Source organism: Pseudophryne corroboree, chromosome 6 (genome assembly GCF_028390025.1).
Source record: "Pseudophryne corroboree isolate aPseCor3 chromosome 6, aPseCor3.hap2, whole genome shotgun sequence".
NCBI lineage: Eukaryota > Metazoa > Chordata > Amphibia > Anura > Myobatrachidae > Pseudophryne > Pseudophryne corroboree.
Window position 1 is genome coordinate 478,717,336 of NC_086449.1, and position 18,021 is coordinate 478,735,356.

Consider the following 18,021-nt stretch of genomic DNA (forward strand, 5'->3'; position numbering starts at 1 on the left):
AATGGTGTCGAACATGAACCCTCTCTACCATAAACTGCACTCTTCTCTTTCTGAAATGAAACTACAAGCACAGTGAAACTACAAAAAACGCTGTAAACCCAGAGCTCCAAGCTACTCAGTAGTAACTAGTCAGCCATGTTTGCAACAATGCAGTCCCCACCCATCACCCAAGTCACCACCCAGTTTTCATATTTGTGAGCCAAAAAAGTGTCCCCTTTAAAGGACACAAAAATTCCAGAGCAGTCCCGGGATCATTGTGCTTATGTTCAACCTGGGAATTTCCCTGGTCCAAGGTCTAGGGGTTACTCGATAAGACCCGGTTGAATCCATGTTGATAGTCCCGGGTCAGAGACATATATTCACAGGGGCTTATGTGTTAAAAAGTGGTATCAATAGAAACAGCAGCACAACCATAAATTAATTAGCCTGCTGCTGACAGCAAGGCATATAAACCATTCGGAAGGCAGGAGACAACAGACTTTTGGCTGTAAAGTGATAGGTGCTTGGATATTTTATACATACATACATACATACATACATAAATAGCGATACATCCCACCATTATATATAGTAACTACATAGTAACATAGTAATTAAGGTTGAAAAAAAACAATTGTTCATCGAGTTCAACCTATTTGTTGTCTCCTATGCAGTCTTATTATAGGACTAGTTATTTTTATGTTAGTACTAGTTATATTAACTATAATGCGTGCCTATGCACCATAACCCTGAATATCTTTATCCAATAGGAATTTATCGAACCCATTCTTAAAGGTGTTGACTGAGTCCGCAGTTACTACTCTCTCAGACAGGGAATTCCAAACACGTATTGTCTTTACTGTGAAAAAACTTTTTTACTTTTTTCGCCTCAATGTGCGGAAACTCCTATCCTCTAACCTAAGCGAGTGACCATGTGTTCTCTGTGCTGATCAGATAGAAAACAGGTTCCTCCCAAGCTCTGTGTATTGACCCCTTATATATTTGTAGATGTTGATCAAGCATACTTGCCCCCCAAAACAGCTCTTTTAAAATAGAGCTGTCTCAGATAGGACCATTGAGACAGCTATTGATGGCATTGCCTATCCGGCACAAGCTCTGGAAACTTCCATTTTCCAGAACTTGCTGCATGCGTGCACATCACAGCTCCATAGACTTGCATAGGGATGGCTGTGCTACGGGACCACAGCAGATATCTGGGATATCTGATGCAGACCTTTCTGAATACATAGGGGATACATATGTATTGTGGGGAACCTCCAGGAGTTTTATTATTTTGAGATTGTATTGCATTTTATGTTTTGATAAATCATGCCAAGGCAGAGAAACAGAGACAAACAGAGGTGAATGCAGAGAAATGGATACAGATATAAGTTGTTAGGGAGGAGGAAAACAGAGAGCAATAGAAGAGAGGACTGGGGCAAACAAGAAAAGAGACAAAAAGGGAAGAAAATTTGGAAGGATGTAAGAAATAGTGAAAGAGCAAAAGAAACAGAGAAGGAAGAAAGAGATACAGGATTAGAGAGAACACTTGTAATAAGGGAGAATATTTTAATAACAAGTAGTAAAGAGCAAAAGACAAATGGGGAAAAGAGTGTAGGTAGTTAAATTGGGGAAAAAAATGTTGACAGAGGAAACAGAATGCAGAATAAATAGAGAGAAGCAAATGTGAGAGCCAAACAGGAGGAGAGGAGTTTATCAGAGGGTATAAAGGATCACAATAAACACTGGGAAGTATGAGAAGATTAATGTTGGGTGAGGGAAGCTGGGTGGTTAAGAAAACACACACTGTTGAGAGTTATACATATGGGATACAAGCCAAAAAGATTGGAATGAATGAACAGTGGGTAAGGGGGAGATGTACTAAGCAGTGAAAAGAGTGGAGAAGTGAGCCAGTGGAGACATAGGCCCTCATTCCGAGTTGTTCGCTCGCTAGCTGCTTTTAGCAGAATTGCAAACGCTAGGCCGCCGCCCTCTGGGAGTGTATCTTAGCTTAGCAGAATTGCTACTAAATAATTCTATGCAGTTTCTGAGTAGCTCCAGACCTACTCACAGATTGCGATCAGCTCAGTCCGTTTAGTTCCTGGTTTGACGTCACAAACACGCCCTGCGTTCGGCCAGCCACTCCCCCGTTTTTCCCTGACAAGCCTGCATTTTTTAGCACACTCCCGGAAAACGCTCAGTTACCACCCAGAAACGCCCCTTTCCTGTCAATCATTTACCGATCAGCAGAGCGACTGAAAAGCGCCGCAGAATTCACAGCAAATCTGCTAAGTTTTTAGTTAAATAACTAAGCGCATGCGCCCTGCGTGCCTTGAGCATGCGCAGTTAGCAACAAATCGCAGCATAGCGAATATCGGCAACGAGCGAACAACTCGGAATGACCCCCATTGCCCATGGCAACCAGTCAGCATTGAAGTAACATTTCTGATTTGCATACTATAAAATTATACAAAGCAGCTGATTGGTTGCCATGGGTAACTTCTCCTCTGGCTCACTTCTCTTGCACTGCTAAGTACATCTCCCCTGTGTGAAGAAAAAATTTAAATGTGAAAACAGGTAAACAAAAAAAAAAAAAGGGGTAAGGGGGAGTCTTTTTTTGGGGAGTTACAAATAGTATTAATAGTAGGGATGAGTGGGTTCGGTTCACAGAGAACTGAAATCTCCCCCCCCCATTCCCCCCTAAAATCGTGTTCCGAGCCTGGATCCGAGTCTGGCTTGGGACTTTCCGCCAGACTTGGAAACCAGAATGAGCCAAAACATCATCATCCCACTGTCGGATTCTCGCGGGTTTTGGACTTCATATAAACAGCCGCGTATCGCTGCCATTTTCACTCCGGACTTGGAGAGTGAGGGAGACAGACCTCTGTCTCTCTGTGGGTGGTGGCGTCGGGTGGGGTTAGTGTATGCTCTGTAGGGGTGCTGCTGCAGTCACTGTGGTGTACCTGTGCTGTGTTAGGGGTGTGTCCTGGCTGTCACTGATGTTTCATGTGCTGTTACGGGTGCTGCAACTCTACATGGGTATAGCTGTCCTCCTGTATGCTGTAAAATATAGGGGTGCTGCTGTTAAAATAACATTACACCGGCCCTGTATGCTGTAAAAATTCAGGGGTGCAGTTGGTAAAAATTATAAGCACGCTGCTCCTGTATGCTGTAAAAATATAGGAGTGCTGCTGTTAAAATAATATTACACTGGCCCTGTATGCTGTAAAAATTCAGGAGTGCAATAAAATCAATATACACTGGCCCTGTCTTGTATGCTTTAAAAAATCTGGGGTGCAGTGAAAATAAATGTACACTGGCCCTGTCTTGTATGCTGTAATAATTCTAGGGTGCAGTGAAAATCAATGTACACTGGCAATGTCTTGTATGCTGTAAAAATTCAGGGGTGCAGTGAAAATAAATGTACATTGGCCCTGTATGCTGTCACAATTCAGAGATGCAGTGAAAATAAATGTACACTGGCCCTGTCTTGTATGCTGTAATAATTCTAGAGTACAGGAAAAATCAATGTACACTGGCCATGTTTTGTATGCTGTAAAAATTCAGGGGTGCAGTGAAAATAAATGTACACTGGTCCTGTATGCTATAAAAATACAGGGGTGCAGTGAAAATAAATGTACACTGGCCTTGTCTTGTATGCTGTAAAATTATAGGGGTGTTGTGAAAATACAGGGGTCCTGGCACTATCCGCAGTTGCCATGTCTAGGCCTGACCGTCACAAACCTGTATGGGAAGAGGAGGCTCCTACCACCATTTGCACGCCCCCTGCAAGTGCTGGGAGGAGCACCACCAGTCCAGTTAATGATATTGAAATTGAGGATGTCACTGTAGAAGTACACCAGGATGAGGAGGATATGGGTGTAGCCAGTGCTGCGAGGAAGTTGACGATGAGGATTCTGATGGTGATGTGGTTTGTTTGAATAAGGGATGAAAAAGCCCATTGTCATACCTTGGCAAAATACCAAAAAAGCCACCACTTCGGTGTGTAATTATTTCTCCACAAATCCGGAAAACAGGTGCCAAGCCATCTGTTGCCTTTGTTAATCCATAAAAAGTAGAGCAGGCATTCCCAACCACGGTCCTCAAGGCACACCAACAGTGCAGGTTTTAGTGAAATCCAGGCTGCAACACAGATGGTTGAATCAAAATAACTGAGCTACTAATTAAGTCACCTCTGCTGAAGCCTGGATATCACTAAAACCTGCACTGTTAGTGTGCCTTGAGGACCGTGGTTGGGAATGCCTGAAGTAGAGGTAAGAACGTTAACCACCTAGGAACATCCTCCCTTATACGTTACCTGCAGCGCATTCAACATAAGTCATTGTCAAGTTCAGAAACTTTGGGTAATAGCATAAGCAGTCCACTGACACCTAAATGATGTGGTTTGTTTATTTGAATAGTATTTCTCTGTGAGGATGAGGATGTGAACACTGAAGGGGGGGGGGGGGGGATCTGAGGATGAGGACAACATCTTACCACTGTAGAGCCAGTTTGTGCAAGGAGAGATTATTGTTTTTTTGGTGGGGGCCCAAACAAACCAATCATTTCAGCCACAGTCATGTGGCAGACCCTGTCGCTGAAATTATTGGTTTGTTAAAGTGTGCATGCCCTGTTTATACAACATAATGGTGCGTGGGATGGCCCAAGGTCAATTCCATCTTGCACATCTTTTCTTTGCCACATCAATCCAGGGGTGCTGCCCCTCTGCCCTATCAGTCCAGGAGTGCTGCTCCACTACTGTTGCATGTCTTCTGTGCTGTGTAATTCTCCAGGGGTGCTGCCTGTGCTGTATAAGTCCAGGGGTGCTGCCGTATAATTAAAGGGGTGCTACTGTACTTGATCCTAGGGTTAAATGAAAGCCTAGAGCAGATATGAAACAAGCTTTAACATCACAAACAGATTTGTGAAAACTAGCTGCAAAGGTGGAAATGGAAATTGCCGAAATGTTTTTAAATAAAGTGGGGAGAGACTACATTTGTGGCCAAAGTCAGTGTGACTCAGAAGAGACTGAATCATAATCCAGCGCAACTGCCGGAGAGGTAAAAGTGATATTTTCTGCTGGAGCATTAGAGAGTGGTTCTTCTTAATTATTTCATGTTAGGGACTCACTCAAATGAATGGCTCTAATTAGTCAACCTTAATTTTGATTTATTATTTATGTTCCACATTTGGGATTATTTATTTAGAAGATGCACATTTGTTGTACAGGGATCTTTTCCTAAGGGCTGCGTAGGATTATCGCAAGACCTCGCGGTGTTAGTAGAAAAGAGTTTCAGTGATCTTGCATTGCATCACTTTCCATTGCACTGCAGCACTAGATGGGCCATGAGCTCCTGTGAGGCACAATTACTGAATAAGGCCCAGTATGGAATCTCATGGTGGCTTAAAGCCAGGGAGATGTCTGTCTTGCCAGGCTGAGGCATGCTGTGGGCACAGAGGTTAGCATTGCTTCCTCCCACAGTGCTACTTATAGTATGAATAGAGTTTGGACTGTAGAGTAGTAAGCTCCACTACGGCACGGGCTCAATAACAAAAGTTTTTACTGCAAAGTCATGCTTAGTACTTTACCGTATGTACCCACCCGAACTCTTTGGGGCCTAGTTTTTAAAACTGCCATTCTGTCTGCTACTGCAGTGCCACTCCTAGATGAGCCAGGTGTTTGTGCCACCCACTTGTGTCGCTTAGCTTAGTCATCCAGCAACCTCGGTGCAACCTTTTGGCCTAAAAACAATATTGTGAGGTGTGACGTGTTCAGAATAGACTGGAAATTAATGTTATTGAGGTTAATACCGTAGGATCAAAATTACCCCCAAATTCTGTGATTTTAGCTGATTTTGTGGGGTTTTCCCCCCAAAAATCATCCAGATCCAAAACGCGAAAAGATGGTTTTGGCAAAACCAATCCAGATCCCCCAAAAAACGAGAAGGGATCCAGATCCAAAACCCGAAAGTGTCCACCGCACATCTCTAATTATTAGTTGATAATTTATTTGTGCCTATATTAATGGAATACATATATATTTCCAGCGTGCGGGATGCCAGCTGTCAATATCCCAACAGCAGCATTCCGACCGCCAGAATGCCGGCAGTGGGAATGTTTTTTTTATTTAAAATTGCAACAACATATTTACATTATTTACAATTTCAAATAAATAATAAGGTAACAGCATATTCCATATGTAGTTCTGAACAAGAATTAAACCAAACCAAAGCTTTTACATATACCACATAATCATAAATTATATTTAAACAAGAAAATAACAAAAACAACTTCTTTAGTTTCCCTCTTTTCACGCCAACCCGTCTGTTCTGAAGATGCTAAATTTCTAGACAATCTTTATTCTAAACCTCCTTTCTATTGTCCCTTTCTGTCTCCAGGAGCACATACTTAACTCCAAACTACCACCCAATCATTCTTCCTCCACCATCATACATGCATCCCCATTCATACCCTTCAGCCCCCTTTCATCCACCCATACATCTCCACACATTCTCCTCTCAAACCAAGACTACCAACACTAAACAAAGAAAGACTAGAGCATGTTTAATGCCAGCAGGGGGGGGGTTCACTGCGCTGGCCGCACTGTGGGCTTAGTGGCTCGCTGCACTCGCCACAGGATATTTTCCCACTTTATGGGTGTCATGGACACTCACAAGTGGGAATAGCCCCTGTGTGCCAGGATTCCGGCTGTTGGCATTGTTGGCTGTCAGGATCCAGCAAGCCTGCAGGGACTCTTTGTGCATGCTCTGCTGCCGGCATACTGATGATTGGTATGCCGTTGTCGGTATACTGACCGCCGGCATCACGATCGAAGGTAAATCCTACTGATCCCTCTAAATGCTTATAAAACACATGCTTGTCCTGTAATGTTCTGTACTGTAAGTCACTTTTGCTTGTTTTGTTCATACGGTTTCTGTACTTTGTAAGATGCTGCAGACCCCTTGCGGAACCATCTAATTAAAAAGTAATAATAATAATAAAAGTGCAATAAGCCTCAAGAAGCTCCAATGGCACAAAGCCTGTACACATTTCAGTGGTGCCAATAGCTTTGCCGGGCCCACGTACTGAGGGGGGGCATGTCCAATGGGGGAGGTGTGGCCAGCCCCCCTCACTGGGGGGGGGTGTGCCAGTGTCTGAACTGGTGGGTGTGAGTGCTTCTACCCGCACATCATACCAGGAGAGAGAGAACTCATTGGTTCTACAGCTGCCTGTGCCATGTGCTTGGGAGAGAGGCTGCTGCAGCAGCCAGTCATCTCTATCACTGCCCAAACTGAAGTGCCTCTGTATGCAACAGGGAAGGGGTGAGAGGCAGTGGAATGGACCCCTCCAACCAGCCTTTAGTATTTAGACGCTCACTCACTATTGTTGTGTATGAACAACCATTGTCTGTTTTCCAGCGTTTGGGAACAAATGATTGTCATTTGCTCCCATACAGATTTTTGTTCCCACCAGACAGATTGGACCAATAAATCTTTAGGAGTGCACTCAGCTTTACTCTCCTATAAAATAAATGTTTTTGCTGCTGTTAACATTCTGATGATCTACATTTCTACAGGTTACCCTAAACCTGACAATGTTAAAACTGATCAGGATAGACAGGAGATGAAGGGCAAAAAAAGATGATGACCATTCATGTTCCCTTCATTATCTAACTATGAACATGTTTAAGACAAAGTAAGTGATATGCATCAACACAAAAGTGTTTTGAGCTGTGTCCCTTAATGTAATGAAGATGAAAAAGGTTTACAAATAAATTATGAAAGTATTTCTTACTATATCAAAATTTAGGTAAGCAAATAGGTCTGATGTATGCAGCTGCTTTTAAAGTTGTCAATATAACATTTTCATATTCAATAAAAAATTATATTATATAAGTAATTTCATTAAAAAATCGGTTGCCTCACTTAATATTGTTGTTACTTAAACCTAAATACAGTATAAAGTACACATTTAACATTACAGTAGACAGTTTAATATATTATGTGAGGCTTATAAAGCAGGTTACACACATGCTTTAATGTTAGCTTCCAGGACAAAGGAGTATTTATAAATTGATTTGATGAAAGGGGTAGTAATTAATACAGATTAGATATAGTTTTAGTCAGTGTAACAGTAAATAAATGCACTTACTGAACAGTGACCTTGGTCAGCCATTTAGTTAACTATATTCACAAAGTTCAGAACACTCAAAACAGATTTCGAGGTACTCGGCTGTCTCACAGCAAGTATCAAAAAGGGCAAAGTCACAATCAATGTGGTAGTTGAGGTCCTCAGCAGGAATTTCCTCAAGGCCCACACAGACATTGGAACAGCAGCCACAGCAGGAGTTACAGGCCTCATGCAGACAGGGGCAAACCTGATGTGGGCCAAGGATGAACTCAGTGAACTGACAGAAGAGACAGGCCAAAATCAAAGAAGCACAGCAGTCTAATACAAACAAGAAAGAAGAATAACTAAAATGATAATGCAGAGATAGAAGGAAAAAGTTGAAGATAAAAAACACAACATGGGATACAGTTTTTATGAGTGCCATGAAATATTAATCATTTCTATTACTAAAGGAACCGTGATTTTGAATAAAATCAAAATTTTCATATTTTTTCAAAAACAAAAATAGTTAATCATAAATATGTATAAAAATTCATACTTGGTTCCACATAGCCCAATAATAACTGCTATAAAAAGTTCATTTGGCAAGACAAATAATTTAGGCTCTGGATCTAGACTATTAGTCCACGTGTATTACTTCCAGTAGTCTGGTAGCTATACACCAATATAAACAAAGAACATAATAAATAAAATAATTCATTAGACCTTACATCATGAAAGCAGGCAGAATCTATAACTTTTATGGAGAAGATCTAATAATGTTGAAACACTGTTAACTAATGAGAATTTTTACTCTTATAATAGAATTGATCATAAAATATTTATCTGAAGACTGTATAAATTAATATATATTTCTCAAAGCTGTACATAAAGGGCCCTTATTAATATTATTTGCCGCATATGAAAAACAGATAATGATACAGTATGCACTAAGCTGCTGCTTTCATTTTTTGCTTGTTTCTTCAGCCCTTACCTTTGCTAGTCCACATATGTGGTTTCTTTGTTTATTTTTAATGTGTTAAATAGACCCAAATGGTCTATTTGGAAAATATATACCCTAAAGCTGTGGTTCCCAAACTGGGTGTCACGGGTTAGTGGTCCAGTGCCAAATTAATTGTTTATGGTCAAAGTGATAGGCAAAACCAGAGCTGGTGGATGCCAATCATAAAATATATGGACAAAGTCGCAACCCTGTCCACCACCACATAAACTGAACCTAAAGGTTGACATACTGTATAAGCCAGTGGTTTCCAAACTTTTTTGAATCACGGCACCCTAGAATATCAGAATTTTTTTCACGGCACCCCTAGGCCAAAAATTTCTTATTGAGAAATTTAGAAAGAAATATTACATTTAGTAGATTGCGTTTATATGTCATCTTTAGGGTAAGTTGTGTGCTGAGGGACAAGATTTGCTTCTGTTTGGCCACATATTTTATGACTGGCAGCCACCAGCACTGGTTTTGCCTATTATATTGACCATGAATAATTTGAATTGGTCCTGGACCACCAACCCAGGGCACCCCTGCAAGTGTCCCGAGGCACCCCAGGGAGCCACGGCACACAGTTTGGGAACCTCTGTTATAAGCACAATTTACTTAGTTTAGTAATTTTTCTGAATTTCTCAATAAGAAACTTTTGGACTAGGGATGGCATAAAAAAATGCTGATACTCTAGGATGCCAATAGTCAAGAAAGTTTGGGAGCCACTGCTCTAAAGTGTGACTAATTATTTGCCAGATACCCTACAGCAGAGTTTACCAGTTTATCTAGCATTTACTATAAATTCTGGAAGGCCAGGAATCAACATTTTGAACTTCTCCATTCAAAACATACAATTGTGACAAGCAAGTGAATACACTTGGCCTTTATAAGATGGAGATTCCACAACAAAGATAGGTCTAGACATTGCACCACAGGGTACCTGCCAAATGATTAGCTGTAAAAGATAAGTTATATTCGCAAAATAGCCCACATAGATCAATATGCACATTAAGGCAGAGATTCATCAAACTGTAGAGAGCGATACAGTATCAACCAATCAGCTCCTGTCATTTTACAGGCTGTGCTTGAAAAAATTATAGATATTATAATTACATTTTATTTATACGGTGCCACAAGTGCACACATTAGAACAATACAGTATACACGGAAATTAACATTACAGTAATTGAAGAACTAAAACAGAGCACAGGCAACAATTCCCACCACAGTTCTCAGTACACAATACAGATGAGATATAAGGAAGCAAAGGCGTAATCGGCGTACTACTAGGGGTGGGCACCCATTGGAAGAGATGTACAATCACAAGCGAGAGGAAATGCAGGCATATAGACAGTCACTGAGTAGGTATGAGCTGTAATTGAAGTGCAAGAATCGAGGGCTATGAGAATAGGAGGTAGGAGGGCCCTGCTCCGAGGAGCTTACAATCTAGGGGGAGGGGGAGACAGAGGTGACAACATTATATAATTGGCAACTGAACCCACTCTTTTCCACTGACTCCAAAGAATTCTGAAATAATTTCACTGTTTATAACTGTAGTTTAATAATGAAATAAAAAATGGGCAAATGTATATGGACACCTGCAAATTATAGTCCTTAATGCTTTTTAAAAATACTTATTCCAAAACCACAGGCATAAATATGGATATCCAGGATCTAGGTCGACAATGGAAAGGCCAACAGTCATAAGGTCAACCACTAATGGTCGACATCCATTACATATGTAGCCACGCTAATCGTGGCTACATATGCGCCATCCATGGTGCGACATTGGGAGCATCTGGGGGGCGTGAGCATCATAGATTCGCACATGCCCCATTCGCATGAATGGGAGCATCTTTTAACACTGCACAGCGCCGAGTGTGCACGTTTGCGATGTAGCCAAGCTAGATGAGTGTGGCTAAATCTGTACGTCGACATAAACCAAAGCTCAGCAAGGGTAATAAGTTGACATGTAAAAGGTAGACAGTGCTTATTGTCAACAGGTACAAAAAGTCAACAGGTTTAAAGGGTGAACACAGCATTTTGGGTGTTTTTAGCATTTGAATCAACTTTTTCATGTTTAGTGGACCTTGTGAACTACGATTGGGAATAGTAACCTGTGCTGAGCACAGCAATAGAGAAGTGAGGCACCTTGCCCAAAGCTGCAAGGTCCACTAATGGGGTTTGTTTGTGGCAGTAAAGTGACAAAACACCCCCCCCCCCTCTCAAAAAAAAAACAAACTGGCTACTTTTTTGTGTATCGACCATTTCAATGTCAACCTTTTGACCCTGTTGAGCTTTTCTACAGTCTACCTATTCCATGTTGACCTTTTGACCTAATGCATGTTGACCATCAGTGGTCGACTGTAGACCTTTTTCAGTGTACAGATGGAGCCACGCTAATCGTGGCTCCGTCTGCGCATCAGTGTGCCCGGCAAGGTGTGCCTATCGCAGCATCTGGGCCACGCGCGCATCTTTTATGTGCACGCGCCAAATTTGCTGTAATGGGAGCGTCTCAATGTGCTACCGCTGGATCACCTAGTCACGCCGGGAGTGCACATTTGCGATGTAGCTGCTATAGATGTGCGTGGCTCCATCTGTAGATCTAATAATCCACACCCCAGAAAAACAAACCGGTACACTAATTGGGCTTCCACGTGCGTTGACGGTGAAAACACCACCAAAAACCACTTTAAAATGTTGTGTCAACCTTTTCTGTGTTGACCTTTTGTCATGCCGACCTTTACGTGTGCCAACCTTGTGACCCTGTCGACCTAATGCATGTCGACATTTAGTGGTTGACCTAATGACTGTAGACATTTTCCATATAGCTCTGCTGATCCATACCCATATGAAGTTGCTATTTTCCTTTACTTCTATAACATCCTTCACTCTTCTGGGAAGGCTTTCCACTGGATTTTAAAACATGGCTGCAGGAATTCTCATCCATTCAGCCACATTCAGAACATTAGTGATTTCAAGTAGTGATGTCAGGCAATAAGGGCTGGCTCACAATTAGCATTTTAATTCATCCCACATGTGTTCGATGATTTTGAGGTCAGGACTCTATGCAGGGCAATCATTTCTGCTGGCCCTTGTTTTGGACACAGGTGCAACATGAGGCTGAAGCTGGAAATGGTCCTCGCCTATTGTTGCAAAACTGATAACACACAATTCTCTAGGATGACAGTGTATGCTGCAGAATTAGGATTTACCTTCACAAAAACGAAAGGGCCATGCCAAACCATGAAAAACTATCCCAGAACAATTATGGTCCACCAAACTTTACATTTGGCAGTATTCATTCAGGGAGAACCCTTTCTCCTGATATCTCCCCCCCCCCACCCCCAAAAAAAAAAAAATAGAAAAAAAGTAGATGGTGATGTTTAATTGATAACTACAATGAAAGCAGGCCAATAGGGTGTTTTTTACAGTAGGACCCATTCTATGGCTAATATTTGACTATGGAAACTGCATGAATGTATTTTATGCACTGCTTATTAATAGATGTGGCTGAAACGGGCAAATACACTAATTAGATGGGGTGTCCAAATTCTTTTGGTCATGTAGTGGACAGTATGTATACTTTAAATATCTTCAAATAGTCCTGATATTTGAAATTGAAAAGTGGTATGGTCTTCTGTACAGTAGAGTGGTTTTATGGTATGGCCATAATGTGTTTGGATGAATCAAAGACATACTGTACCTTCTTTTGTCTAGACTTATCAATTAATAATGATGCATGATATGACATCAGAGGTCAGTGCAGCAATGTGGACTCCAGGAGCATGGCCTCGTGTCTGCAAAGCCACGGGCCCATGGTATGTGACTTTTGGGGGCATCACGCAGGGTATTTGCCCTGCACTCCGGGAGCTGCTGGGCAGCCACCAGCCACTCCTGGTACAGTGGATGACACGCACCCTCCACCACTGCTGCTTGTGACAGCATCGAACAGAGTGACACTAAAATAGCAGAGCAACTTATATATTTGATATATTTTGGATGGTGTCACCTACTGTGGCCAGGACCCCCCTAGTGATGCCAGTATATGGCACTATGCTTTCATATATAATTCCATCCAAAAGTTATAATTACATGTGATGAGCAAAGAAACCTGGAAACTATAAACATAAAGAGCGCTAATAAATGACGTAACCGATTCTGGCCAATTGATGGATGAAGTGGGGTATATGCTGCCATCAAACATCTACTGTAGATAAATGCTGCAAATAGTATGACAAATAAATTGCTTATATAAATGCATGATTTAAATAAAGGACAAAACAAGGAACAAAATCCATCAGCAAAATTTGTGGCAAACCACACAGTTTAAATAATGAAACTTGCAGACAGGAATGCATAAAGATACATACAGTATTACAGTTTAACAGCTATTTTACTAATGGGTCATGTTCCTATACGGTATATAGAAAAAGATTAAGAAGAGAGAAAGAAGCTCAAAATATTAAGCACAGATCAATCATTTAATGAACTTGAATACAAATGTCAAACTCGGAATGAAAGACTGGGAGAATGAAGAATGGAAGTTAAACAAAATACAGTATGGAAAAACAAAAGGTGAAGAAATAATGCTGCTGATATAGAAGTGTTCCCTTCATCTCTGAGAAAAATACCTAATCCAATATCATGTCAGATGGAAAAATAGGATTTTAATTACCTACCGGTAAATAATTTTCTCGTAGTCCGTAGAGGATGCTGGGGTCCATATTAGAACCAAGGGGTATAGACGGGTCCATCAGGAGCCATTGGCACTTTAAGAGTTTAACAGTGTGGGCTGGCTCCACCCTCTATGCCCCTCCTGCCAGACTCCACCCTCTATGCCCCTCCTGCCAGAAACTGTGCCCGAGGAGACAACATACTTCGAGAGAAGGAAATACACAGATAGTGGCGAGATTCATACCAGCTCACACAACAGATAAATCCGGCTAACATGCCGGAAAACTCAGCAACAGCTGAAACAGTAAACAATGCAGAACTTACCTAGGAACCAGGTAGAACTGAACTATAAAACCAAGGCAGGAAAACAAAGCGCTGGGCGGGCGCCCAGCATCCTCTACGGACTACGAGAAAAGGATTTACCGGTAGGTAATTAAAATCCTATTTTCTCTTACGTCCTAGAGGATGCTGGGGTCCATATTAGTACCATGGGGATGTACCAAAGCTCCCAGTACGGGAGGAAGAGCGCGGAGGCTCCTGCAAGACTGCTTGACCAAACTTGAGGTCATCAGAGGCCAAAGTATCGAACTTGTAAAACCTGGCAAACGTGTTCGACTCAGACCAAGTAGCTGCTCGGCAAAGTTGCACAGCCGAGACACCCCGGGCAGCCGCCCAGGAAGAGCCCACTTTACGAGTAGAGAGGGCCTTTACAGATCTTGGACACGGCAATCCTGCCGTAGAATATGCATGCTGGGTAGTGAACCTGATCCAGTGTGAAATCGACTGCTTAGAAGCAGTACACCCAATTTTCTTGGGATCATAGAGGACATAGAAAAACTGACTATGACGAGCGGTCCTCATCACATAAATCTTCAAAGCCCTCACAACATCCAAGGCCTTTGTAGCAATTGAGGAGTCAGTAGCCACTGGCACCACAATAGGTTGGTTGATATGGAAAGCCGATTCAACCTTAGGCAGAAACAGTGGATGAGTCCTATGGCCCTCATTCCGAGTTGATCGGTCGCAAGGCGAATTTAGCAGAGTTACACACGCTAAGCCGCCGCCTACTGGGAGTGAATCTTAGCTTCTTAAAATTGCGACCGATGTATTCGCAATATTGCGATTACTAACTACTTAGCAGTTTCAGAGTAGCTCCAGACTTACTCTGCCTGTGCGATCATTTCAGTGCTTGTCGTTCCTGGTTGACGTCACAAACACACCCAGCGTTCGCCCAGGCACTCCCACCGTTTCCCCGGCCACTCCTGTATTTTTTCCGGAAACGGTAGCGTTTTCAGCCACACGCCCCTGAAACGCCGTGTTTCCGCCCAGTAACACCCATTTCCTGTCAATCACATTACGATCGCCGGAGCGAAGAAAAAGCCGTGAGTAAAATTACTTTCTTCATAGTAAAGTTACTTGGCGCAGTCGCAGTGCGAACATTGCGCATGCGTACTAAGCGGATTTTCACTGCGATGCGATGAAAAATACCGAGCGAACAACTCGGAATGAGGGCCTATGTTCCGTCCTGTCTTCATGGAAGATCAGATAGGGACTTTTACAAGATAAAGTCCCTAATTCCGACACACGTCGGGCAGAAGCCAAGGCCAACTAAGCGACCGCCTTCCATGTGAGAAACTAGATGTCAGCCTCCAGTAGAGGCTCAAACCAAGCTGATTGCAGGAACTGCAACACCACATCAAGATCCCAGGGTGCCGTTGGCGCCACAAAGGGAGACTGGATGTGCAGAACCCCTTTCAAAAAGGTCTGAACCACAGGGAGGACAGCCAATTGTTTCTGGAAGAAGATGGAGAAAGCAGAGATTTGGACCTTGATGGAGCACAATTTCAGGCCCATATCCACACCTGCTTGCAGGAAAAGGAGAAAACGTCCAAGTTGAAACTCCACTGCAGGTAATTTCTTGGATTCACACCAAGAAACATATTTTTTCCAAATACGATGGTAATGTTTAGACGTTACCCCCCTCCTAGCCTGAATCAGGGTAGGAATAACCTCACTCGGGATACCCTTCCGAGCTAAGATCTGGCGTTCAACCGCCATGCTGTCAAATATAGCCGTGGTAAGTCTTGATAGGCGAACGGCCCCTGCAGCAGCAGATCCTCCCGAAGAGGTAAGGGCCTTGGATCCACCAACAGAAGATCCAGCAAATCTGCGTACCAAGCCCTCCTTGGCAAGTCCGGAGTAATGAGGATTGCCGGAACTTTTGTTCTTCTTACCAGCTGAAGGACCTTTGGTATCAGAGGAAGTGGAGGGAACACATACACTGGCGTGAACACCCATGGTGCTACCAGTGCGTCAACTGCGGTTCTCTCGACCTGGAACAATACCTCCGCAGCTTCTTGTTGAGGCGAGAGGCCATAATGTTATGTGAGGAACCCCCCACCAACCGGTTACCTCCTCGAACACCTCCGGGTGGAGGCCCCACTCTCCTGGATGAAGATCGTGTCTGCCAAGGAAGTCTGCTTCCCAGTTGTCTACTCCCGGAATGAAGATTGCTGACATCGCCACCGCGTGTATTTCTGCCCAGAGGAGGATACTTGACACCTCTGACATTGCATCCCTGCTCTTTGTTCCGCCTTGTCGGTTTATGTAGGCCACTGTGGTCACGTTGTCCGACTGCACCTGAACAGCCCGATCCTGTAGAAGGTGCGCTGCTTGCAGAAGGCCGTTGTACACGGCCCTTAGCTCCAGGATGTTTATTGGGAGAAGGGATTCTTGATTCGACCACTTTCCTTGGAAGGTTTCCCCCTGAGCGACTGCTCCCCAACCTCTTAGACTTGCATCCATGGTTAGAAGGATCCAGTCCTGAACTCCGATCCTTCGGCCTTCCAGAAGGTGTGGTAGTTGTAGCAACCAGAGGAGCGAAATCCTGGCTTTCGGTGACAGACGTATCCTCTGGTGCATGTGTAGGTGAGATCCCGACCACTGGTCCAAGAGATCCAGCTGAAAGGATCGAGCATGAAACCTTCCATACTGTAGAGCCTCGTAGGAGGCAACCATATTCCCCAGAAGGCGGATGCACTGATGAACCGATACCCGGGTAGGCTTCAAGACATCCCGGACGATTGTTTGAATCACCATTGCTTTCTCCACCAGCAGAAACACCCTCTGCATTTCCGTGTCTAGGATCATCCCCAGGAAAGACGGCCTCCTTGTCGGCTCCAGAGGAGATTTTGAAAGGTTCAGGCTCCAAACATGCTCCTTGAGCAGTTGTGCGTAACAACTTCTCCCTGGACGATGCCTTGATCAGGAGATTGTCCAGATACGGAATTATGTTCACCCCTTGCTTGCGGAGGAGAACCATCATCTCCGCCATCACCTTGGTGAAGACCCTCGGTGCTGTGGAGAGGCCAAACGGCAGCGCCTGAAACTGATAGTGATCATCTAACAGTGCAAATCTGAGATATGCCTGATGCGGCGAGCGGATAGGAATGTGGAGGTACGCATCCTTGATGTCCAGAGACACCAGGACCTCCCCCTCCGTCAGTCCTGAGATGACAGCTCTCAGAGACTCCATCTTGAATTTGAACTCCTTGAGATAAGGGTTCAAAGATTTTAAGTTCAAAATTGGCCGTACCGAACCATCCGGCTTCGGTACCACGAAAAGGTTCGAATAGTAACCTTTGTTCCACTGATGAGGCGGAACTGGAACAATGACCTCGGACACCACCAATTTTTGGATAGCCTCCAGAAGAATTGTTCTGTCTGCCGGCAGAGCTGGCAAGCCTGATTTGAAGAAACGGTGAGGTGGAACATTTTGAAACTCCAGCCTGTACCCCGTGTATACTAAACCCAGTACCAAAGGGTCCAGGCCAAATGACACCCAGACGTGGCTAAAATGCCGGAGTCTTGCCCCCACCTGACCTTCCTCCAGGTCTAGCTGTCCACCGTTATGTGGTGGACTTTGGGGTATCAGAAGCAGGATTCTGGGTTTGGGAACCTGCAGGAGCAGGCTTTTTTCCTTTAGCACGACCACCTCTGAAGAAGGTGTTCGAAGGCTTGTCCTTTCTAGGCCTCGCGGGCCGATAGACAAACAAGAATACTCAAGCAAAAAGGCGCTCAGTGCAGTTTCATAAGAAATTATACTTAATGTCCATAGATGTCAAGAAAAAAGATCTTGCTCCTATATGTCTCCTCCTGCAGTGATACGGATCAATCTTCCACTCCACCAATTATTTCATGAAGATATGGAATAAAACATAAATAAAACAAATCATGGTGTAGTATGTCCCATA

The 18,021-nt window shown here is 43.4% G+C and overlaps 1 protein-coding gene across 13 annotated transcripts in view; it reads right to left on the minus strand.

The window, feature by feature from the left end:
• MDFIC (MyoD family inhibitor domain containing) overlaps nt 1-18,021 on the minus strand; it is a 236,090-nt gene that overhangs the window by 17,439 nt on the left and 200,630 nt on the right. For 6 of the 13 annotated variants that reach the window (XM_063927246.1, XM_063927245.1, XM_063927242.1 and 3 more), the window contains one exon: nt 8,131-8,427. The exons of 4 other annotated variants lie outside the window; for them this stretch is intronic. In XM_063927246.1, coding sequence (XP_063783316.1) covers nt 8,159-8,427 — 269 coding nt within the window. In that variant the 3' untranslated portion in view covers nt 8,131-8,158. The remainder of the gene's footprint in view (nt 1-8,130; nt 8,428-18,021) is intronic. 3 more of the 13 variants (XM_063927250.1, XM_063927251.1, XM_063927249.1) reach the window with 1 other exon arrangement.